At 45.9% G+C, this 26,583-nt stretch overlaps 1 protein-coding gene across 3 annotated transcripts in view; it reads left to right on the forward strand.

Moving 5' to 3' along the window:
* Positions 1-26,583, forward strand: part of LOC135901152 (facilitated trehalose transporter Tret1-like) — an 84,757-nt gene that overhangs the window by 15,991 nt on the left and 42,183 nt on the right. Inside the window, exon 1 of one of the 3 annotated variants that reach the window (XM_065430804.2) lies at positions 22,987-23,203. The exons of the other annotated variants lie outside the window; for them this stretch is intronic. Coding sequence (XP_065286876.1) covers positions 23,065-23,203 — 139 coding nt within the window. The 5' untranslated portion in view covers positions 22,987-23,064. Of the gene's footprint in view, positions 1-22,986; positions 23,204-26,583 lie in introns of those variants that run through there. 3 annotated transcript variants of the gene reach the window in all.

Consider the following 26,583-nt stretch of genomic DNA (forward strand, 5'->3'; position numbering starts at 1 on the left):
GTCATCAGCGACAGCAAGCAGGCCATCGGCAATTTCGTCCGTGGTAGAATTTGCAAACAGGCGTACCATGTCCTCACACGACGCCCCCTAAGCGGCTTGAAAACCCTCGTGTGGACCCCCGCTCACGCGGCTGTGCCCGGCAACGCGTCGGCTCACAGTTTGGCTCGAGATCTCGCGCGCCGAGCCTCGTCCGCGGATGCGGACGGCGTGAACGAGGAGGAGACACACGAGGAGCCCTGCGAGACTTATTATGAAATAGCCCATCGGTATCGCTTGAGGCGTCGCGCGCTCCCACCACCGGCCAAGCAACTCGACAAAACGCAAGCGGTCGCGTTTCGGCGACTTCAGACAAATACATACCCACACCCAAAATACATTAACAAAATCACAGGGGGCAGGGAAAGCGACAAATGTAGGCTCTGTTCAGAAACAGGAACACTCACACACATAATGTGGGAATGCACCTCGCTCCCGTTCTCTCATCCCCCCGTCAGCAGCGAGACTGACTGGACAGCCTGGCTCAGTTCCGGGGACGTCGACCGATAATTGGAACTGGTGGACTGGGCGGAAAAGGCCAAGCAGGCCCAGGGCCTTACTTGAGCCCTAACGCTCAGCCACGTCCCTCTTTACCCTTCCCCCTTTCAATAAAGTTTATCACCACCACCACTGAGCCAATCATTGTCTTACGTCATGGAGACATTTAATAAGAGAGGTGACACGCGAATATACTTACCCATATCGCCGCGATGACCACAAATTAGGAGAATAAGTATGTTCGTACCTTTGTTCAATATTGTGGGTCACCTCTGTGTCGTGTGCTAAGCAGCTTCGCCGGTCTTCCTTATTCACATAGTCGGAGGGCTCTGAGTTTTTTAATTAAATGTTTAAAAATATAGTAATATTGTGGTTACTTTTTTTTCAGAAACAGTATACATTACAATATCAGTTACATCTATATCAAGCTACGACCACTATGATGGATTAAAAAAATTGAAAACTTTGGAGAAATAAATCGCTTCTATGAAATTTTTTATGATTGCCAGTTCACCGTAAGGTGTTAACTTTAATATCCTGCCATAGTAATTAATTTTTTTCGCTTAGTAAACTTTCTGAGGAAACACACTTCACGGTAAATAAAGCGCACGCGATTTTCTCCTGAGAATCAGCGAAGGCCGAACTCCCCACTCGAGATGCTTACGACGGAACGACCCGGTTTTACGTCGAAGCCAGCGCTATGTCAACAAATGTCCCGCTTGTCTATCGGTCCACCGAGCCGCACCGTACGAACGCAGGCAACCTTTGCTAACAGCACTTCAGAATTTGCACGCACAGCTTTATTTTGCAAACGATATGAGGACCACACCGCGCTATCTCGAAGGTGCTTCAGCGTTCGCATGCAGCGCTGCACAAGCGCAATGGGCCTTTACGGCGTTCTGTGGAAACATCTGGCAACGGCACGTGCAAGGCCTCGAGATGGAGCGCTCCGGATTCGGCGCGCAGTGCGATTCTGCAATAGCGTGACCAAAATCGAATGTTTATTTATTGAAATATTTATTTGTTTGTCTTTAACTTATGTGTATCACAGGCCCCGGAACGGAGCGATAAGACATATCTAAATTGTGACGAAGTTGACGAGTATAGAATGAGGGTGATTATTTATCTTCCTGAAACTAGGCTACCGTAAACAGCGCGCTCAAACACATTTCTAGAGTTTAAGTTGGCTTTCGCCTACGCTAAAGTGTGCGTATCGTGTAGAATAATACCTTATTTGATTAGAGCTATCCGTAAATATGCTAAGCAATGATGTGCAAGAAAATGTTGTAAATAATACATGTCAGTGAAATCAGGCAACAGATCACGGAAACATTTTTTTTTTTCATGGCTTTCTAAAGAAAGAAGCTTCTCTAGCAGCTTTATATATAGGAACTACGTTTGCGATCTTGAAGTAGCAAAGCTGTTGTCCAAGGAAGAAACGCTTTTTAGAACATTAAATCAATAAATGTGATTCGTGCTACAGTACATTTCTGTTTGTTTCTGTTTCACTGCTTTCCCTCAAAGTGTTGTAAAAAACTTTATATTTTGCCACGTGGTTCGGAAAGGTTACGCTGCATATTAGGGGAAAAACGATTTTCCTGCGAAATAAAGGTCCATCCCTAGCAAGCAACACACCCGGGCTTTTGGCACGTAAAACCCCATATTTTTTTTTAAGCAATACACCAACTCCTACTTATCCTCCTGCTGTGAAATAACTAGGCTGCAGTGCAGGAACATTTCTTGTTGCGCTATTTCCGTGTTTCGTTGCCCTCTTATCCCCCAGATTAGGGTAGTAAACCAAACGTTTCTCTTCCATTTAACCATCTCTACCTTTCCCTTCTATCTCTCTCTCTGAATCACTTTCAAAGGACGGACACTAAACTGTAAAAATAAGTTGAGCTTCATTAGTAAATTAGGCTTTTACAGTAAGAATACGCTTTCACCGTTTCGAGAGTGTAGAGAAACATTACCTGCGCGGCAAGCACCGAAATATTAGCAGGTACTTTGAAATTCATGACGTCATATTAGCATTGCGGGTCAGGGCTGTCGGCAGGAAATTGAAAAATATATACTGGACAAGAGCTGCTATTCGGGCCTGTTGGTATGTTAATAGGTTTAGAGCACTTAAATAGGTGGGGTCAAAGATGTAGGCAAGATTGAAGACAATTTTTTTTTATTTCGCGCCAAACTGTTGCATCCGCCTTCTTCGACACGGTCTTTTCAAACACTTGAGGCCTGTTACAAAGGAAAAAAAAACAGTTGGCCTTAATTCTCTTCTAGTAATAAACTTCATACCGTGGATTCGATTAGTTATAGTATGGGAGGAACTTTGGTGAGTATGAACTGATATGCCGAGTTTTTATTTAGTGCATTTTTACCGTGTCTTATTGTACGAATAACTTACACTTGTCTGGCTTGAGAGGTTCTCGCACGTTGTTGCTTCACGCTAATGAACAGGACACAAACGAGCATCGTACGTGCAGAAGATTTAAGTGCTGCGTGTAGTGTTGATGTACCTGTAGTTACAAGAAGCATTAGAAGAGTGTATTATGGTATTTACCTGCATCCTTCCAGACATCATCAAAAACTTCAGCATGGCATCACTATACAGGCATATTGGCAATATAAAAGGCCAGATCAAATTTTGCTACTTATTTTCAACTATTACTTCTTAAGGTAACTAACAGCTCAACTTTAGGGTCCGAAGTGGTTGCTTAGTGGCTATGGTGTTGGGCTACTACGCACGAGGTCGCACGATTGTATCCCGGCCCCGGCGGCCGCGATTCGATGGTGGCGAAATGCGAAGACAGCCGTGTACTTAGATTTAGGTGCAGGTTAAAAAGCCCCATGTCGTACAAATTACCAGAGTCTCCTACTACGGCGTGCCTCATAATCACATCGCGGTTTTGGCACGTAAAATCCATAATTTAATTTTAATGTTTAACGTTAGGGCTTACTCGAGAATTTTATCGTTAAAGGTTAGTTGTTAGAAGGCCCGCCTAGTTCCCATTTTATTCAAATTCTGCTTCCCAGACACGAAGCAAAATCTTACATCGGCCCTGATGAAGCCAGTGATGATATACGCAGTTTTCAAGAGAGAGTTCATATTAACATGATACACAACGCCACAGAAAATATTTGCTTTATTACTACAGCTGCTTGCAGATAATTATTTGGCGAACATTATATCAGCTACAAGCAATAATCTGTGAAGCGCTAGAGTTCAACGAACCCATCTGTCTGCATGCGATGTCTTGTTAAAAGAATCTTAAGCTGGCTCCCAACCAAACGCAAAACAAACAGCCTTCGCCTTACTCCCCAGTATTGTTTACGCCGTAAGAATTTGAATAATTAAAACAGTGCAAGACAGCCACTTCATTGACTGAATTCTAACCTGAATTCTAACCTTCAGAACATTCACACTTAAAATAGCAAATTTTTTGTTACCTTAGACACACCGTATCAGAAAGTTTTATGCTAGTTCCCATTAGAGCACATTGTTCTCTTTTCTCGATGCATGCTGTTTGCTCCTGTCTAGACGGACCATTATAACATCTCTTACAAATTTCTAACTTTATGGAAAGGGGCACTCTTGATTAGCTTGTCGTTCAGAGCCCTCAGACAAAAACAGAAGGAAATTATTGTACGATGATGTGACGGTGGCTGACAAGGTGGGCCGTCGCCTCTGCATTTAGTCAGGAAGGCGACGGCGAAGCTGTCAGCAAAACAGCGGCTGCATCGTCCAGTGCGATTCAGAATGGAAGTGCTTGTTCTGCTGCTCAGGTTTTTTTCGTCTTTGTCAAACACACAGCAGTTGCCAATAACATCTTTACAGCACTTCAAAGATGTCAGAATGATTGGTCTGACCCTCGGGACTCTACCAAGCCAGATTTTCACTTGGAGCAGGGGACACCGATTAGGAACTTCACGGACTTCACTCTCAGCAAAGCTGTACAGTCGATCTTAGCGACATCGCCCTCGCCACAGCCTTACGCTTCCGTTGCCGAACCTAATTCTTACACGGCTTATTCCGCTCTGACATCCGCCTGAATTTCCAATGCCTACCTCAGCTCAAACGCGCACTGAGATGTGTTTGAAGTCTCAAAACTAGGATTTGTTGCAAAAAAAGAAGTTTGTTGGGCATGTTTGTTGGTTCTTTTGTCTTCTCGCTCGAGGCGTGATGGTCAGACGACGGGATGGACTTTTACGAATGTTAAGAAAGCGCGCAGGGTTGATGTCGACAGCAGTGGACACACCGGTTCATTGTAGTGGCATAGGCTAGCACACTACGAAGGATACTCTGACCAACACAATACTCCTCTGTAGGAAAATATCGCCTATTTTTTCTTACTTTTTGAAAGTAATAAATGTACATATCTCTCTATCTCTCTTGTGAAGTTTGTGGAACATAGGACAACTATAGTGCTCCTTAATATGTGGTGGAAAAATTGATTCGATGAGTATTATTACCTACCATAATAATTACCTACCATAATTGTGTTTCTGCTGATCCTTGTGTGTATTCAGAATGCATCGGTTTCCTTTTCTTGCTTAATCAAGAGGACAAAAAATAGTTGGCGTTCTTTAGGCTCAAACATCGGCAGGTCTCGGTAGATTGTGATGTCTCTTGTTTCATTTTCTTATTAGTACATGCAAAGCGCGTGGTTATTGAAGTTCTGCAGTTGTTTACAACCCCTTTTTAATTTTTTGAACGTGATCTATATGGGAAAGCTTAGCTCACAGATGAAGCTTCTTACCTCACATTCTTACTATGACCAACTGACTGTTTATTGTATGGTTGCACATCGGCGAAAACGACATCCCTATTAAGAGACTGCTTTTAGAGTTCCGAAGAGAAAAAGAAGCTAGAAATAACTTTACGGAACACTTATAAGATGGCTGAAGCGCCACAAGATATGGCAGGTTGACCCTGCAGTGGCACTTTTGACATACACTCTACGGTGTCATTGCCTTCGACCCTCAGGCTGTTTATGCCAGTTGCTTTGCTTTATTATCAGTTCCAATGCCGTGAGGAACGAAACGAACGTTCGTTCTGACCGTCCAGAAGTGTGCAATGTAAGGAATGCTGCAGAAAGTGTACAACACTGCTGAACGGCATTTGTGGCAAATCCGCGAAGTGGCCCGTACACGTTGGACAAAGACTGCGCAGAGTGAGCACTTCCAATATCAGCACCAAAATATTTCTCGGAATGCTTCATTAGTGAACGCTTATGCCAGCGCTAGAATCCGAGTGAGGGTTCCAAAGCGGGAGGCTCGCTGTTCATGCTCTGTTTTTATGGTGAGTCACGTGGTGGCAGGGTTCGGGAAGCAGTGCTTTAATCTGCATAAGGGCATAGTAGGCCAACAAGAAATATTTACACTAGAAAAGTATGATATATGTCGATTTGCGAAAATTTTCGTTTATATATATATATATATATATATATATATATATATATATATATATATATATATATATATATATATATATATATATATATATATATATATATATATATATATATATAAAGTCGGATGTTTGTTCTGTTCACCTACTCACAGACCCTATCGATCGATTTTACTTAACAGCTACCGCCTAACCTGATATGTTTATGCACAAGGGGCGGCATATTTTCGTATATTTCCATGCTTAATTCCTATTCTCGAAGAACTCTTAGAACTTCAGTGAGTCCTTCATTGGTGAGCAACCCTAACTGTTCACTTCAAGCAGTTCCCTTTCGGAATTTTTCTAAATAAAGGATGTATTACGAACTCGACAACTCGCCTTTAAGGGTAGTTCCACTCTAAGCGAGTCACGATGACGAAGCACTCTTGTTGTCATTGCCGGCGCTTAATCACGTACAAGGCACGCCACCGATTGCGCAGCCTATATTTATATATCAAAAGCGCAGAAAGTCTGTGACGGAACGAACAGGTGTGACGCTTCCTCCCATATACGTTGGCTACATCTCCTTCTATGGCTGGCGCACCACCAAGGTTATAAGTCATATATTTTGCGCCCGACTACATTATCTCTGATTAAGCAATACTCAACCTACGCTTCTATTATATTTGCCACCTTTACAATACGGAATGCAGCCCCGTCCTACCGCATATGCGTGCTACTTCCTTACAGCGCCCAGTGACAACCACATCTCACTCTTTCCACAGCCACATTTTTCGCACATGTGGAAAACCCGCTTACGATGCCCGTAAGCAAACATTCCAACCAAGTGAATCACTCAGGGGACCAGTTGCCGTAGTTTCTGAAGCCGCGTTGCCTTATATGTATACCGCCAGAGATCATCATAAGGTGAGAGCATACGGGCAAGCGTGTGAACTAACCATATATCTGAAAACAGGGCAAATTTTACACACTATACATTAAAAGCCAGCCGCTGCCGTGGTGGACCCAAGTTTTCTTTAACCTCCTCGGGTGGACCCTTCCTTTCTCCATGTCATTTCTTGGTCCTGTGTACATAGTTTACGCTGTTTCCACGAAGATGCATCGTTCACAGTTCACCTAAATGTCACCTCTCATAAATGGAGTTTGGAACGCTACTGCGAACGCAGAGGTGTTCGAATGTTTTAAGCGAGACACAATAAACAAACAGTTTCACATGTGTACAAGAAACGCTGGGATTTCTAACCAAAACACAGTAATTAATACAGTGGTAGCAGCTACCTGCGTCATTAAATAAAAGAGAACAAGGAATTTTTTTTTATGAGGCGTGCACCTATCTAAACAGGGAAGGTTTAGTAGCAACACGAAATGTAAAGTTCAAGTAGCAAGAAATGCATGTTCTTGAGTGTGTGGCGACTCAAACAAGAACTGAAATAGCACAGCAATGATTAAAGTTTTGATTCTCGTGTCACTTAACGGGCATTCCGGGGGCTGACTATCCATGTTTTTTATCTAACCGCTTACCCGCCACATGGGTTACTGTGTAACCCATGTGGCGTCATCATGGGGCGTAACCCATCATGTCTATGGTCGAATGGCTGAAGCACTCGACTGCTATGCTGAGGGAACAGGGTTCGAGGTCAACCGTCGGACCAACTTGGTCACTGAGCACTTTTGGGCAACGTACCTATATGTGCAGCTCTTAAACGAACCTCGTTGCCACCGACATGGGTCACCGTAGATGTGGGAATGGGCAAGTGCCGCTCTTCAATGAAACTCTTCGACGCCACTTGGAGCACTGCGTATGCGGAAGTTGGTCTGTACTGGTCTTAAATGAACCTATTGGATGCCAATTTGGCATCGAATTTGCATTCGTCAATTTGGGTCACTGTGTATGTGCCCACTCTAGAATTACAAAAACGATCCTCTAGATTTATCCGATGATAAGCAGAATCGAACCCTCGACATACGGGTTCCTCAAGGACAGCAACCTTACATATGTTTGGGAGGTTGTGCTACAAACGCACTGGTTATGCGCCGCTTTTCAACGAACGTCTTTCACGCCAACGCTTTAGCGAGCTCAACCATGAATGCACTGGGCACGTGTTGCTCTTCAATGAACCTCTCGCCAACTTAGGTCATTGTACACGGGCCGCTGGGTGTACGGCAAGCTAGCGAACAATTCCCAACGTTCGCATGCACCCGCGCGTCACGCTACTCGTGTCGGAAGCCCCGCGTGAACTACTCGGTGGCCACTGTGGCGCCGTGTGTTTAGAAAGAAGCGCGAGAGTGAAGCCCGGGCTGCCGCATTGCGCGTTTCTAAGCGTTCGGAGCGCACCGGCGCGCCACGAATTTCGGAGGCCATGTGCAGGCTTTGCGGCGGCGCCGCCGCTAGACAGCGTCGACTGTTTTAAGGACGCGCGAGGTAGGAGTCCCGATACAGCTCACGCCTCATGAGTAACACGTTTCGACTGTGGCAACACGTTGTGTTGCTATATTGATTCAATGATAAATGCATTACCGTAAACAGTCATCATGAACAGCCGCCTCTTTTGTTGCTTTTATTTGTGCAAAAAGTGGTGATGTGTTCAGTTTAATGACGCAAGAGACCGCAAATGTCCTCGAAGATCACTACGTTGGCATCATTACTTGAGTAGTTGGTAGTATTCCAGCGACACTTCGTTCACTTTCAAATTTAGGAGCGATTGTAACTGCCCTTTATTCCTTTTTACATTTAACACGTGTATATGTATACATAATCAAAAAACTGGCTGTGGCTTAGCTAAGGTTAAGTCCAGGATGCGAAGCATACTAGCCTTTATTTTAACGCGACAGCGTTAAGGAGCTCGTGTCGCATTTCCGGTGTCGTCGGCGTCGGCTCAGGCGTGCGGCGCTTGCTCAGGCGCACATTTCGTTGTCGCGCCGAACGCTGCGTTGCTCGACGCTCACCGCGTCCGATGCGGGGCGCGTAGTCGCTGCGCCGTAGCAAAGCCACCTAGAAACAGTCTCTGTAGCACGCCGCAACCTTCGCTTCTCATTCCAACGAGCAGCTCTGTCTCCAGGAGGCATCTCACCTCGTGAGTGTCTAGCAGAGGCAAGCGCAGCTGCTTATATCTCGCTCGCCGTATATCGCTCGCCGTCGCTCGCGACGCCGCGAGTTGGAGCCCCGTTTCTCCTCTGTCGTGACGTCACGGTGTCACGTGGTCAGCCTTGAAGGCGACGCCGCGAGCGACGGCGCGAGTTGGAGCCCCGTTTCTCCTCTGTCGTGACGTCACGGTGTCACGTGGTATTGAAGGTGACACCGCCGCGCCTGAGGAGCTGGGTTGAGCTCTAGTAATATGGTTCGCATAAAAACTCAGTGCCCTTTCACTCTGTAAAGAAGGATGACCAGCGAAGCTGTGTAAGTGGGCCCCTTAATGGCGAACTGCGCTTCCGCCGTGAGTCAGCCCGGTATTGCCCTGTCTTCGGGATCGGCCCACGTATAAGGAGTGCTTCGCGCCTATGCCACCTCCACCGCGGCTCGGCCTGGCATGGCACTATCTACGGGATTTTTTCCTACACGCGGACACGATAGTGGGGAAAGCATATCTTAAAAGCTTCGCTTTAATTAAATTCTGGAGCATACTTTCGCTAAACTTCACAATGGATAGGGACGGTCACAGTGATGCATTGTAATTTGATTTGGACCACCTAGCGTGGAGTGCACGCTAAAGAACATATGCCTAAGATACGGAGTCTACGAGTTTTCTGACTTTCGCCCTGATGTAAATAGACCGTGCATCGAACCAGCGACCTCTTGCTGAGCAGCAGAGGTTTGTGTATATACTGGGTGTCCCAACTAACATTAGTCAAACTGTTGAAAGAAAGAAAGAAAGAAAGAAAGAAAGAAAGAAAGAAAGAAAGAAAGAAAGAAAGAAAGAAAGAAAGAAAGAAAGAAAGAAAGAAAGAAAGAAAGAAAGAAAGAAAGAAAGAAAGAAAGAAAGAAAGAAAGAAAGAAAGAAAGAAAGAAAGAAAGAGGTGAAACGGCCGCACACCGTAGATTTTATAGTCATAGGTTGCACCCTGTTTTTTTTTCGCTTTTTTTTAAGTGCTTGGTTAACGTTCCATTAACGTTAAAGTTTATATGGAGTTAACACTCCATATACTATGTTAAAAGAACTGCCTAGGTCAACAGTTGAAATGACATGCCCAGAGAAAGATTATTATACGTATTTGCTAACTATTAGGATCTGTAGTCCAGCTGGTGAGAAAACGCAGCTGCTGCACTCGACCCAAACAAGGATTTATAGAACCCAGAACTAATGTTGGCTATACCGACACGGTATGTTCTGTAGTCTATACCAAAATGAGGAAATTTCTAATGCATGACTTCTTCCTGCCTCAATGAGTGATAAAACTCTTTAGAGATTGTGGCATTTCAAATTAAGCTAGTTTACCTACTTCGTGCCATTTTCTCGTATCCAGCTTTATGTCGTCCTATCCACCGTTCCAGAATTCTAGGGGTTCATATTTTAGGTTATTTGCGTGGACGTTTGAGTTTTGTATTTTCAAGCTGAAGGTTACTGACCACAAGGTAACTATCTGAAATGTTATTTGGTAAATAGTTGCATATCACACAAGTAAAAAGAAATGTTCACAGAATATCTTAGGCGTGCCGGAGCGAATAATCTAAGACAAGACTTTCTTATCACGGTTGTTTCTGAGAACAACCTCCTATAGAGTGTTTACTGATTTAGAAAAATGACTGGTTTCATAAATACTGCGTCTGTAGGGTGGTGGGATGGGCACCTCCCGAATTATGCCTGCATGGATGCGCTCCAAATATTAGGCAATATTGAATGTTCACGAGAATCCTGTTCTGTATGCTGTGAGGAACTTCTGTTTCTTTTTTTTTGTTCACCGTTCGAATTTGTCTGATACTACTTAAATATATAGTTGTTATTAACCTTTAATAGAAAATATTGCTTGCCTAACTTAGGACAAGATAATATGCTAAGATATGATACGATTGGTCACTTGTAAGTGTTCCGTAGATCTTGTAGGATTCTTTCAAACATTGCGCTGAGCAACAAACAAACATGTAGAATGTCACGACAGAAAATGGTAATGAAATTCAGCCTGTATTGATCATACAGACGCACTAGTTCTTGTTTGTGATAATTCTGTTGTGCGCGAAAGAAAATGTGCATGACAAATGTGTCACGATACCGTCAATTTTAAGTTTAAGGCTGCTAAAAATTGTCTGAAATAAATATTTGAGGGCGGGGTGGGGGGGGGGGGAGGGGGGGCTAATTGCGAATACACCCGTGCACGTAGATTTAAATGCACTATCGATAACCCCTGGTGCTCCGAATTATTACGGAGTCCTCCACTGAGGCGTGCTTAATAATCAAACAGTGCTTAAATTCTGGCGCCTAAAACCTCATAATTTAATTTTTTTAAATAAATATTTTGCCAACCCTATACACTTTTTTTTTCTGTGCCTGTATATACTCCTTCTATTAAGCAATGAAATGACAAGGTGTTCCATTTGTCTAAAATATTTTACAAATCTTTGCATATCCAGGACTAAAAAAAAAACAAAGTTTAGCGTATATTTTTCTATTTACAGCAGAAAACATAACAGGTTTCCTCGAATTCTTCAGAAGCTATATAATATAGCCTTATCTGCCAGCAGTCTATACGGTTTGCGAAAGGAAGGGGCTTACACCGAGCAATAAATTTTAAGCCCAATTAGTCCCCCAAACAAACCATTCCTCGTTTTAAGTCCTCAACGCTCGCGACAGACATTCGCAAAACCGAGCACCAGTTCCATCGCTGGCTGATAGCTTTTGTGCAACGTAAAGCCCGTTGGCGGGATCAGCTTTCGCAGTGGCAGCCGGTTAGCGCTGCATGCGTTGAACCCGTCACGTGTAGCTATTTGGGGTTAAAGTAAGGAGATGAGTGGAGGCTGCAAACGAGAGAGAGAGAGAGAGAGAGAGAGGCCGGGGCTCTGAGTCGGAGCGCCGCACATGTGAGACTCGCGTATATCCTTGCCGGTAGCTGCTCGCACGCGTTGCAATCACCGTTGGAACGTCAGTGCGGTGGCGTGCTACGTTCACTCCGCGTGGCGCCAGCGCGTCTTCGCCGGTTTAAACCTGTTCGCAGTGGCTCCACTCCTCCGCTGCAGCCTGACACGTATATTTATCTCAGCTCGCTGGCGGCGTCAGTCCGAAGAACTGTGAAGCGATCGCCCCATCCGTTTGAGGAATCCGTTTGAGCGCGCTCAACTTCTGTCACGTTTGGGGCTGCTAGGCGAATCCGCATGGCCTTTCTTTCTATATCACCGACAAGCAGGTATTCGCGCTTCACGACCTTTCGCTAGCTGCTTTTACTCTGCATAGTTTATCGTTCGTCTTTTAATGCGAGGGTGGTATATGCAAAATGAAGCGGAAAATACGGCGTCTGGTAATAAAATCCAATGGTACCCAAACCCGTGTGACCAAGTGATGAAGTCCCGTTCCCGGAGCTGGACCTGCCGCGGCTTGCGCTGCCAAATCAGATGGTGAACCGCCACGGTGTTGGCAAGACACCGTAGCCCACACCAAAAAAAAAAGAAAATTTTATTTTACCAATTCGAAAATTGAGTTGGCCCACTTTCAAAACCAGCCTGGCCGACTTCCAAAATTGACTTGACCCACCCCCAAAATTTCAGTGGCTGACTTCCAGTACTGACTTTGCCCAATTCGAAAAACGACCAAGTGAAAAGTACATCGCGCGGAAGAATCACACTGCTTTCGCATTCAATGCACCTAAGGAGACGTAAGTGCCAGTGCAACTTTTTTATCCACAGTTCCTGAATTATGCGACCAACAAGTTCTGAGAGACGTAACACTATCTGTTCCACCATGGTATGCCGGCACCTCCCCACTCCCCCTCGCCCCTTCCGTGAAATAAATGCAGATACAGTTTCAGGTAAGCGTGTGCCGCAGGCGGCACACGCTCCCACGAGAAAGCGGCTGTCACGTGCGATTGCGATATGGGACCGGAGCCAGCGTTTCACGCAGCTCAGGAATTCTTTTTTTTCTTCTTTTCGGACCAGTGAAGAAACACGGTGGAGGGGTCGAGGTTGATATGCTGATAGTGCAATGAACGACGGAGATAAAAACAATGCTGCCTCCGATCCCATATCGCATTCGCATGTGGCGGTCGCATTTTCGTTGAAGAATTTTTTTTTCTTAAGACGGTACGCCCCTTTTGTCACTCAATGCCCGTCACAGTCACCGACAGCCTGTTCAATTGATCTCTGTGCGCGGAGCATCTTTTGCTAATTCGTTCAACTTACATTTGAAGGCACTAAAAGCGGCGAGCGTTAGCTGGCAGACGGGTAGTATTATATTTAAATTATTGCGCGCGCTTTAAACAAACAAAGGCTGGAGAAAAATAAAGCAGAGCAGTTGTCTTATCCTAAACGAAATAATTCGATATTTCTGAAGATGCGCTACAACTCTGGTATTGAATATTTTTCGCTAGAGTTACTATTTAAAATATTCATTACTCAATGTTTGTTAACTAGCGAGCTTGGCGGACTGGAAAATATATCGCGACCTGCTCCATATGGCTCAGAACAATACTGCACCAATACGACAGGCGTAGGGCCTATGTTTATTTTTTTAATACTTCGCCGAAGTTAGCTGAAACATCCTGTATGACAAGGAAACAAGCATTTGGTCGTTCGCATAGATGGACCTTACCGAAATTTCATTTATATCAGCCTAAGTGAGACAAGTACTCTAACATCATTTAGAAAACGTTTGTGACCGTCTAAGCTGAGGCAAAAGATGTATGTAGAGCTTCCATGGCGGCACAGAGGGATGATGTTGGTGTCGTGCTACTACGGGAAACGTAGCGAGCATGTCAGTGACATTAGACGACATTACATCTTCCCCGTAGTCCGACGACTTTGCTTTTCTTTTTGAATATGGTATGTGCCATGGCTATTTGAACACAATCTGAAGCTTTTGATGGTATTGGGGTAAAGACAGATGGCTGTCGTTATGATAACCAGGCCAGTTAGGTGAGATACTCTGGAGACACCTCGTAAAACGCAGCCGCTCACTAAAACTGCGCAGCCATAAAATCGTACAAGCACGAAGGCCAGTTGATAGATTGTGAGCAAACCGCTTAGGCGCTACACCCCCTGGTCAAATCGAACTTTAGCACAAACAGGTTACAAAAAAAACACTATGAAATGCACGTAGAGGCACCCAAATCTTAAACCGGTGTGCGCGTGCGGCGACATTTCCATGCGTCAGCGCCGTATGACGGGGCGAGGCTGGAAAGAGTCTGAGGTTAAGCGCATGCGGACAAAGCGCGCTCAGCTCCGCCCACCGTCTGCTAGCCTGTACCTTCTTAAGGACGTCATAAGGCGCTGACGCGCGGAAAAGTCGCCGCTCGCACACGCCGGTTAGATTTGGGCGCCTGTACATGTAAACGGATCCGGCGAAACATGTACAGTATGCCCTTATGCACGTATGAATCTGCACGTATGCACTTCACGTGCGATGAACATGCACATGCACGTTCACTGGATTCATTAGTAATGTGTAGCTAGCAGATACTACTCTATGAAGTTCTACATCAGAAATTTTCTAGAGGGAACGGTATCGCGTCCATTAGTGACCACTCGATCTTGATTTCTGTGGTTATTTCTTCCTCAAGAGTCTCTAGAAATGTTGCCTCTAGAATATGCCGCCCATAATGCAACCTAGCTGTAGCACTGTATGCACAGGCTCCGTCTAAACGCCATCCTTGCTTCCTGGTGCAGTAGATAACCTATATCACCATGTCCAACGTGCACCGCAATCAACCGTTGACGCAGGCTACGTGGCCGCGGAAAAAACGTTTTCTCGGACGATGCGACAGCAAAACGTGGCTTGAAAGCAGACCTAGTTTGCGCAAGTCTTTCGAACTCCGCACTATAAGCAAAGATCGCAGTTAGCACGTGGACTCATCGATGAGATAGATTCTGATAGACGTTGTTGTATGTAGAACCTTTTTGCGCTGGATAAGTTTACTCACATAAGCCATAGGGCTTCACCGTGAGTCAGTAGGCCGCCGCTCACTCGGTCAACGACTTCCTGCCTTTGTCTATGGGATGGCTGCCTGAGAATTCCACACACGAGTGCCCGATAAGTGCAAGTGTGTAGGAGGTGCTTATCTTCCCCTGCAGGCAAAAGTGACACTGAGTACGCGCTTCTTGGAGCACACGTTTGGAAACAATGGTTTCTGCTTATATGTAAATACTGCAGGGAACATGAAGCACAACTAATGAGGCAGCACAGAGTATTCGCAGCACCATGAATGATTTTTAACGCGAAGTGTAATAAATGTTATTCGAGCTAAACGTCTGAATTTTATTTGGCCTGCCAACTATCGTGCAGAATGTCTTCAACTGAACAGTATGGCACCGAGTTGGTACATAGCTTAATACGATAGTTGGCATGAAGCCATTTGCTACCGGAGTAAAATAAACATTCGTTGTTTAACATGTCTCGAATGGCTGGGCCATGTTAATAGGTGCATTGCAGTGGAGGTTCTTAGCGCAATCCCTAACCCGAGGTCCCGAACTCTTTTTTTTATCTTGTGACTTATGTAACCCTTTGAATTGGAGACGCAATTTTAGGGTAATCAAACTGCGCTGTGCTTCAAGTCATCAAGAACGTGCATCCAGCGCAGCCTGTTTTTACGCGACACTGATAGTTTCTTCAGCGAATTTTATTAATCACCCTCTGTTGCGATGCCACGCCCTTGTTAGTGCTCCATTCAATGAAATTATGCTTCATTCTAGTTGTTTTGTACATGATGTGTCTAGTCTTCTGTTCTCTTAGGAAACAGATACTCAGTTCTTCTTTTTGTATTCTCATGCAAAGGGATGTTGACCGAACTGCACTGGCTACTGCAAATCTCATTATCAGTCTTAACTCCCGAGCCCGTGTACTGTCACTGAGTAAACAAACAATTCCCAATGCTTAAAGCGCCAGTTGAGTTCTAACGCAGATCATTCACAGTCTCGACACAGCTACCGCTCAAAGCTAGCCTGGCTTTGTTAGCACAGCTGATATGGCTCAGTTCATTCTACTTCAAAAGCTCATATTTAAAAGTGAGATAAAGTGAGAAACCAGCTGCGCTGCCAATCTTTTCAATAGAGCATGACAAGCACTTTTCAAGCCTGTAACTAAGGAATATTTAAAACAGTAACAGGGCGCCCAATTCGCCAATTACCACCTGTAGCTTCTTCGCGTAGGAAACAACCCAAGTTTACTGTTTGCCTGCATCGCTTCCAACGTTTTTCGCACATGAAGCACATAATTCTTCTAAGTGCAACATTTTCTTACGCGGCTGTCACAGTGATGATAACTAATTAAAGTGCTAGTACATGTTAAGCAGATCTAAATTAGGCATGCACTTTTGACGACATGCACATGTTGGGCTTAGCTATCCACGTACATACCTGTCTATACTATGTATTTTGCCATGTTGTCCTATCGCATTTCCTCCGCCGCTTAGCAGCGTGCTCGTGTTTGTCTTTTCTTTTTACCTTATGCTTTTTTTCTGTGATTCAGCTTTGCTTTGTCTACGTTTGGAGGAGCTCTTTCTCTTTGTACAGAAAAACGAAATAAACTTTGAACTTCGAACTATATTATCACTCCAAATAACGTAGCCAGCGACTATTTCGTGCTCGCCTCTTCACCCTTCTTCTTTCCTTCTCTTTTGCTTGCTTTCTTGTATGGTTTCAGCTACTTTGAGGCAGGTTCGTCTATTAGCAACAACATTCCTGTTACCGTGCCTCTCTTTCTGTGTTTGCTAAAACCAGGCATTGCTGTAGAACGCGACCGTAACCGCCAAATGCACAAACAGTGGCGTTTCTGGTGTTTGGTGCCCTGTAGTATGTCATTCGCATTCGTAGCTTTAGTAAACGTCAATCATGATCGGTAGAGAAGACCGTAGCCGTCGGTGAAGTCGTAGTTGACACGCTAGAAAACGGGAGCGAGGCCGAGTTCACGAGCTAAACTTTCGCCTTTCGTCTTGCCGTTTGCGCTGTCATATCTTCTTCTGTCTTACATTTAGCTTGAAGCACACCCCCGTGGACGTCGAACGAAAGCCACTGACAGCTGCTAGAAACGGCTGTTGGAACATGAGTGATCACACCCTGGCGACGTTCGCGTTCCTGGGACTTATGCAACGTCCGCTGACGTGACGACCGACGCCACGACGAGCAGAAAATATCAACAGAGAGAGAGATAAAAAAAAATGCGTTGACTGTGAAAGCTCAGCTCACGGAGCACACTTTTAAAGCAAATAGCTTGGTTCACACGGCGCTGCGCGAGGTTTCTTCCGTCACAGAGCTCTAGGATACGCCCTCGCCTACTATGCAAGAACGCCTTTGCTCGAAAGACAGTTTCTCTACACACATATGATACGGCGTATGCAATCATAAACCAACTTTGCGGTTTCGGGGCGTTCAACCACGTAATTTCATTTCTTTCGGCAATCGAGGTAGAAGGAAAGTTAAGAGTGCCTATGCATCTCTAACTTTTGTTGCTTGCAAAAAGTGGGCAGGAATATGGTTAGACGGTGGCCAGCTACATTTTTGCAGTCTCAGAGCGAACGTTTGCAGATTTCCGCAAACTCTTTAAATATGCACACACCAAAAACAGTGCCAGCTGGAGGCGATTCCCTTAAAGGGACTGACAACAGGCCAGAATTTGTTGTCAGACGTTGATGGAAATGAAAGGACCATTATTTGTTGTGATAGAATCCAGTAGGCGGTTCGCGATTTAAGTAGGAATTATAATTGTAAATTAATAATAATAATATATGGGGTTTTACGTGCCAAAACCACTTTCTGATTATGAGGCACGCCGTAGTGGGGGACTCCGGAAATTTTGACCACCTGGGGTTCTTTAACGTGCACCTAAATCTAAGTACACGGGTGTTTTCGCATTTCGCCCCCATCGAAATGCGGCCGCCGTGGCCGGGATTCGATCCCGCGACCTCGTGCTCAGCAGCCTAACACCATAGCCACTGAGCAACCGCGGCGGGTTATAATTGTAAATTGGGCAAACAAAGTCTCAAAAACCAGTAAGTGGCGAGGCCTGGCGGTGAAATCTTGGTACGTCGGATGTATATTATGAGATTACTGTACGCCACAGAACTTACGAGCAGATGACATCTGACATCAGGGAACTGCACCACCATGCTCTGGAAAGAGGACACCACATTATATTTCAGTGGATTCCTGCTCACTGTGGCATCGTCAGCAACAACCTAGCTGACAAGGCTGCCCGGTGTGCCCACGAAGATACCAAGACGCGTCCAACACCATTGGCGAGGTCGGACGCTGCCAGAGAACTTCGCCTACTTGCTCGCAAGAAGTCACAAAATCTCTAGATTTCAACTGCCTTCAATTGCAGATTACGTAAACGGGACCCCACGCTATGGCTGCAACTGCCATCTAGCCTTTCCCGCGGCAAAACAACCTTGTTGCGTCGCTTGTGGCTGGGAGTGGCGTTCACGAACGCATACTCCTACCGTATGGGAATGGCCGAGCGCCCGCTGTGCGACTCCTGTGGGCGCGAGGAGACCATCGAGCACCTATTGTGTACCTGCCCTCGCTATGATGTCCAACGCCTCTCTCTGCGGGCAACTTTACGCCGACTGGACTCGAGACCGTTCACCTAGTCAAAGATACTCTGACCGTGGCCACACCCGTCACTGGCTCGAAAAGCGATTCGTGCACTAGTGCAGTACTTGAAACACACGGGCTTAAGAGACCGTTTATAGTGTCCTTGTGTATGGTGTCCCTCCCACAAGTACTCAATACTTACTCTCTCCCTTTCTTCCTCTTTCTATTCCCCTTTCCCCCACCCCCAGTGTAGGGTAGCAAACCGGATGCTGTTCTGCAGTGGTTGACCTCCCTGCCTTTCCTGCCCTTGTTTTCTCTCTCTCTCTACTGTACGTAAGTCGACTGTTATTAAGTACATCATCATTATTGCTCAACATTGCAGTTGGTATATTATTAGACACTAGCGCATTATTCTATGCTTCGGAAACCAAAACGCACGCGTGGCTGCGACAACACGCTGAACTCCGTATTACATGTAAAGGCGTCGTTTCGTTTTCGATCCGATTGGTTTCGTTTTGACTGGTTAAATACGAAGGCAATTATACAGGAAACCACGAAAGCACGAGTGGAAACATGAATCGCTGGAACAGTGACTTGATAAACAAAATAATACTTCTCACAGCTACGGCCGCGCTTGTCGTTTGCCTCCCACTAATGTCGGCGTATCGCGCTCACCTATCACCGTTTTCATCATGCTCCCAGTGAACGACTACATCCTCACTGCGGACCGAAAAATTTTGATAAATATGTCCCACTGCGTTTTCCACGTTACCGCTTCATGATTAAACAAGCTGACCGGTAAGCGTTCCATTGCACTAAAAAAAAAAAAATGGTACCTTGAAAATTGGTTGTAAGTCCCTTTAGGACCCAGACGGTTCCAAATTGAACTTTTATTTCATGTTGCATTATAAAGATTCTGAAAACCTGCAAAATATTGCATGAGCGTCATTATGAACATCCAAACCGTGCTACCATCCCACATAAACACTAAAATCTGTTCGCTCCTACTTAGCTTCATCGCAAGTTGTCTTTTTTTTTTCCTTTTTTTTTACCTATATGTCGTATTTGAAATGCTTATTGTCAAGCCCTCTTCCTGGCGGCTAGAGGAATCTGCGCGATGTCTGCTCAACTCCTAGGTAATTTCCCGTTTATGAGTGTTTTCGTCTTACGGTGGTAGTCATTTGAAAGTCGCTTGAAAGCTCCGCCTTCACGGGTGTGGATATGCTCTTAAAGATTGACGTTGACGCCTTCACTTGTCATGTGTTCACGTACACAGTGGGGACGTGGGCAAAGATCGATCATACAACAAAGAGAGGGAGACGCAAAGTAAAGACAGAAAACTTAACCAAAGATTATCTCCTGTTGGCTACCTTGTGCCAGGGAAGGGACAAAGGGTGCGATAGTAGCCCTGTGGCTATGGTGCTGTGCCGTTGAGCTAAGAGTCGTGTCTTTTACCGCAGCTGCGGCGGCTGCATTTCTATGGAAGTGATATGCAAAAACGCTTATGTACTTACATTTAGGTGTACGCTAAATGACAGGATTGACAGGCCAAAATTATACCAGTTCCACCCCTACCCCCCCCCCCCTTCATGGCGGGGCATAATGAAATCAGTTGCTAGGCAAGTTTTTGTATATGAAAGGCTATAGGGACGTCACAACCCACCCGCAAGCTGCCGTCGGTGCGGTAGGGTGTGCAACAGTAATCTTTACTAGGAAGCGTATGCGGGAGTGCTACGTGCTTTGCATTGTTCTCAGGCGCCGCTTTATCATCAATTATGTGGTTCCTATGCTTGTTCTCTGCTTGTTCTTTATTGAAACAAATGCTGTATGGGTTATTCTAAAGAATATATGCGCTTTTCGCTTCACATTGCTGAGTGCTTGAAGCCTCTGCCACTACTACTGGCTGCACTCTCACCGTGATCGGCCCACTCTCTTTTTCTAACGGACGCGAACATGAAAAAAGATGAACACCGAGAAGCTAACAGCTTTGATGTAAAAGCACTGCACAGAACGGTTTCGCGGCTTCCGTGCGAGCGAAACCCGTGTCAAGCCATGGATTCACACCACGACAATGGTTGAAATCTACATCACATACAATGTGGATAGCATTTCAGAGATGTTGCTGCATACTAGCATGCCCCGTCCCCCCTCACCCCGGTAGACATGCTGCATTTCTGGCGCCACATTTCATTGAGTTGCCTCTCGGATTCCAGGTAATTACATACAAAAAAGTGAATGAGACTGGCATTTCCTATATTGTGACGTGTTTTTCCCACCACTCTGCCTTTCCAACGCAAACTATCCAAATATCACCATGCTCTTAAGCATACACTCATTATGCAAATCGGTATGCGTGGAAGCTCTACGCGGAACGCATTTCTTACCGCACATTTCCTACGAGCACAGGCCGGCCGGTAGCACGTGGGGTCTGTTTATTGCTAGGCACAATGTCGAGATTGTCGTTTTGCGTGTGAAAAGGTATTGCCGCGTCCACAGCTCTTATTTTTTGTTTCTTTTCTTCATCAACGTTCTGGCTTCTTGATTAATTCATTTCGCCTGTGATCAAAAAGTTCGCGCATAATGCCGTGGTGTATGAAGAAGGCAGACAGAATAAAAAAAAATCACGCAGTAGTCACGTTTCGCACGTGCAGAGGAGATTTTAAAGCCATGCACTGGCACTTCTGAACACCAGCTTTTACATTGCCGAAGCCGGATAAAACAAATAAATGAAGTGCACATTGGTCACAACGGTTTGGCAGTTGTGCGATGTACGTGTTTGTCAGACTAAACCACATGTTGAGCTGTTTAGAAACCTTGAACACTATGGCACAAAGCTTCAGCAACGTAACGCAAGTTCAACCGGAACTCAGTGATACTGAAGTCATGTGAGCCCGCAAAACGTGAATCTAAACACAGATGTTCGCTGCTCTATTTCCTGCTCCCAACCTTCTCTGCGGGTGAGCTTTGTGCACACACAGGTATAAAAATGCCTCGCTTGCTTCTGGCGCAGCAGAAATTGTTAAATAAGCAAAACAGTCCTAAACGTAACAAGTCATGAAGTCCTCTTGTTGATTGTGTTGATTGTGAACGTAAACATTTCGCAAAATAAGTTTCTTTCTTCTCGCTTAGAACCATTATGAAAGTATTCGCTATTGCATTTCTTACCATGCATAACATTCATAGTGTAGAATACTACTGTAGTCATTGTCTTCATTCAACGCCTTCGATGAGCAAAGGCAATGACTGGATGGAGATTAGTATTTGATAGCCAAGAAAAACAATGAGTGTTTTGTGACACACAGTCGAGCGAGAAAGCTTGTCATTGATACAAGTCCTCCTGATTAAGGCGCAGGAAATTGTCAGGAACTAGTTCAAAAAATCAACTTTTTCAAACATTAGGCGTGAAGCTCTCAGACAGTGCTACTTGATACAATTTCGGCATTCCAGCCTTCATTACTGCAAAAGCATCCCTCGCCTTACTTGCAACCACAGGCTCAACACTACTGAGAGCGCGGAAGCGAGGAGTAAAGCGCGCCCGCATTGTGCCAACATTACAAATTTAACAACGAACTGAACTCAGGGCGCCGAACGAGCAGCACTGTCAACGACGCACACGGCACGTTCCAGCAGCAGTTGAAAAAACCCGCGATCGCACGGAGTGAGGTAGATAGACAGAGAAAAGGAGAACAAGTGGATGACCTCAAGGCCGACTAAAAGAAATCGTCCACATAGCATCGAACAAGCGCCACTGCCGTCTCTTTAGCCCCAGCGGGCACAACGCGCACGCTGCCTGTCGAGGCAACGATAAAAACGCGCCAGCTCGGCACTCGCTCCTGCACGTCGCAGCGACGCGAACGGCGCACTCCCGTCGTCGTGGGCTCGAGCCGGGAGCCGCGTGTCTCAGTATCACGTGGCCGAAGCGCCTGCGCTGCAAAACTCGCCGCTTACGTCACCGAAAGAGCGGTGTGACGCCACGCGAGTCGCGTACGCTAGGAGAGGAGAATGAACGGCGGGGGAGAAAATAGAGAGCGAGAGAGAACGCTAACGATTGAAGGCGGCTAACGCTTACGCAACGAGCCACGCCGCCGAGTCGGCATCAGCTGTTTTAAGCGTTCGCCCTCCTCCTCCTACTGCCCTTTCGGCTGCTCGTCGCCTTCTCCTGACGCTCCCTATGTTAAGCCGGCATCCTCTCTCCATTTCACAATGCTCTCGACGTTCCCTCCGCACCCCTCCTACGTGTCTTGTTCCCTCGGCCATGCTTCGTCCTCTTCCGACTGTTCTCCCTCGCTAAGGTCGGCCCACACCCACCGTAAGAAGTGCTCGAACAGCGTGCCGTCCGTGCGTCACTCGCAGGGAGCCGCGGGTCGCTTGGCAGGTGCGATCTCTAGTTGAACTGCCTGGCTCGGGTTTGCCCCCGCTTTTGTCGTAGCGCTGAGCAAGAGCGATCGGTAACGCAGTCATGAAGAGCCGTTATTTAGCCGAGTCAACGCGCGATGAGCGCAGTATCACGCTGCTAATCCCTGCCGTGGATTTGAAACCTGCTCGGGACGAGTTCGCCGAAGGAGCAACGTGGAAGGCTTCGATGATCGCCGGACAAAGTTTGACACCATTCCAATCCTATTATAGACTCTCCATTGACAGCACAGCAGTGAATTCACAGTAGTGGTCGCAAGCTTAAATTTTGCTCAGCGCGCTGGGTAACTTTAGGTACCAGCATTCTAGTTCTCCGAATAGCCTGTCATTATTTAAATTAAATTAATACTCAAGCTATCTTGCATTCGTCTGTAAAAATATTCTCTTTCGTCAGGGAAAAATTTTCTCCGATTTCATCCCGTGCTTAGTGTGGCCTACAGATATTGTTTTATATTTTTTAGCATGTTTCGACAGGCAGAATTCCTGCATAGATCTAACTAATCGCTACACATATGTACGTGAAACCTAGATAAGGATAGAGGTTTACTGAGCTTCTGAATGATTATCTTTTCATTGCGCCTGTCTTCCTTTCAGCTTCTCGGGACCACATGCATACGACTGAAACACGCTTGAAGTATGAGGCTATGAGCAACCCGTGCCTCTGTCAATACAGACATGTATTAGTCATTCATTGCATGTAGTGGTCAATCTTGCGTAAACGTATTAAGCGTTTTCGCGGTAAATATGTGTGTGAAAGGCATAATTTTTCCACAAACGGAAGCCTGTAGCTCATAAAAAAGAATCATTTCTTGATAAAAAAATAACACTTTGTTGTAGACACCCTGATTCTTAGACTCCAACTCATTGTGAAGAAAGTAATGCACTCAAATTGTCCTCAAGATTGTGCGTAAACGCCGAACAAAGCACCCTTTTGCATCGTGCGAGTGCATATCCAGCTTTCTGGGTACGTACCAACTAGCCCCCCAAGCGGCCGCGGCTCGAAGCTAGCGCGTTCTCAGTGGAACGAGTGGGTTTTCTGCGAATAATTAACAGAATAGGTCGATCATTGAAGAAGGCAGGTGACTGCCAGGTTCTGGCGGGCAAGACAGACACGATAAATGCACTGTTTTTGAGTGCAACGCCAGAATTTTTTTCCCACAGTGGTTAAAGATTCAGCAATAGTCTATTTGTACTCTGTTTTCGAGAGCAATGCGGTCAGGGTTACAAAATTACAGCGGCTATCGTAACGGCCGGTGTTTTGTCTGTAGTCCAAAGACTCCGCTTTCGAGTGACGCCTGTCTTGACTATCCACACATGAAATAACACTATGCCCAAAAGCAATTTTTGAAACACAGTCGCGCAAATGCACGAAGTATCTTAATAAACCAAAGCGTGTCATTGCTGATTGGTCGGAAACAGTGGCCGAGTGGTTTAATCGCACGCACCTATCGCCCCATGTAATGCTGGTAGCGATTCAATGCTGTGCTCCCCGATATATTTTTAATCCACATACATGGCCTCCGAGTACGCGCACCAGTCATGGAGGCGATGTCAAATAGGACTGAGTTCCACAGTCTCCCACCAGAGAGAAGAAACAAAGTCTCAAGCTTTCATTTCGGTTTTCGTTTTGCTTTTTCAGTGTTGCTCTTCAAGTAATATATAGGGTGCTTTTCCTTAGCTGTGCCAAGTTTAAGAAAATCACCTGTGGCAGGTAACACAATTCTAACCTTTGATCTCAATTACTCGATCAGGCAGGCATTACTTCGACAAACAATCTAATGCCCAGTTGACAAAAGAACAAATTGTTGTTCCATTTGTGAGAAAAATGCACTGTTGTTCCATTTACATTTTCTTTAAAGGGACACTAAAGGCAAATACTAAGTCGGTGTGAGCTACGTAAATAAAATTCCAGAAACTTCGCAACTCTTGTTTCGTGCCAAGAAAGTACTTAGTTTACGAGAAAGTTGTATCTGAATGGTCCGAATACCTTTTTCTAAATTCAAATCTCCTGCCACTGAACCGGGGGAGTGGAGACGCTGCATATGTCATCACCACCCTGTGCTGCCGTCGGTGAGTAAAACTGCGCCCGAGAGGCGGCGGTACCGAGCCAAGACTGTTTGGGAAGGGTGCAGCCGAACTAAGCCGGAAAGAAAGGGTGCGGGATCGAGTCCGAATGCTCATCCATCAGGAAGCCAAATCAAAACAGTAAATTCAAAATATCAAGAGCTTCTTCGGTTGTCAGGTACAATGAGTGGGGAAAAAAAACTTGGCTGCGCGTAACGTATTTTTGGACCGGAATAATTGCACAGAGAAGAGGAGTTTCGGGAATTTTAGGAATCAGTTTCAGGAACGATGACGAAATTATCATATTAGGTGAAATGAATCCCACATACAGGTTAGATGGCTATACCGACAACAGGAAGTCAGAGCTAGATCTTCGTCAGTAACATAACCTCTTTAACGTGAATACAGGGCCTAAGTGTGAAGGACAGATCACGTGGGACGTGGGAAACCGGCAATCTACCGTTTATTACTGTATGATGACAGAAGGAATTCGTGATAAGTTGAGAGAAATAGTCATTGCCGATGAATGGTATAGCAGCATAGGGAGGGATCAAAAACGCATCATTTTGAAAATGAGATATGCAGTTGGGAAAGAAAGCAAGTGCAAAATGCCCAGTCCAAATTTGAATGCTGAACAAAAAGCAAATACAGTCACAAGAGGTGAGGAAGAACTTGGCAAATGACGAAGTAAAGACTTTAATTTAATTTGAAGAGAAAGCTGCAAGTATGGGGAGAGAACAATGGCATTTTGGGAGAACTTCAGATTGGCTTCTGAATAGGCAGACGTTTGGATGATAACTTACTTGTTCTTATTCAGTGTGTTGTATAGGGGTATTACTCAGGCTCGCGCGTGCGCACCTGACCCTTCTCTGGATCGCACAGCGCCGGCGGAGCGGCAGTCGCTCCCTAGCACTTTCGCAGCAGCCCTAGCAGTCAGAGCTGTGACCCCTAACCCGCGGTTCGCAGTGAGTTGCGACCACGGCGGGTTCAGGCCAGTGGGGACAGGGTGAGTCTCGACCTAAGGTGTTTATTCACCTTGGTGTACAATGGTTCCAACAGACAGCAACAGCCACAACACACACAAACACAACACAACACAACACAAAACCTCAGCGGCGGAGCATTCCGCACGTCTGGGGCGAAACAAACCGCACAATGTGGGAACCACAAAAGAGGCTGATAAGAGTTCAGCTCACCCAAAGTGGAACCGCGCTCGGGCCCTGGGGCGGTGAGTCGCACACAACGGCCGGGCGCAACAGGGGACGGCGTGCGGCGGTCTCAGCGGCTGATTTGAGATGCGGCCGTTCGCAAGCTCTTCTACCGTGAGACAAAGATCCGTCGGGGGAATAGCGCTTCTCCCGAGCGGCGGAGAGGAGTCTCCCCGGTTCCAAGAAAGGGAAAGGAGGGCACGGGGTGCCTTGGCTGCAGCGTCGCGGCCAGGCGCGAAGAGCAGCGGGAGTGGCGAAGGTGCCCTCTCCTCGCTACCCTCCGCGAGCGAGCA

Source organism: Dermacentor albipictus, chromosome 4 (genome assembly GCF_038994185.2).
Source record: "Dermacentor albipictus isolate Rhodes 1998 colony chromosome 4, USDA_Dalb.pri_finalv2, whole genome shotgun sequence".
NCBI classification, from domain to species: domain Eukaryota; kingdom Metazoa; phylum Arthropoda; class Arachnida; order Ixodida; family Ixodidae; genus Dermacentor; species Dermacentor albipictus.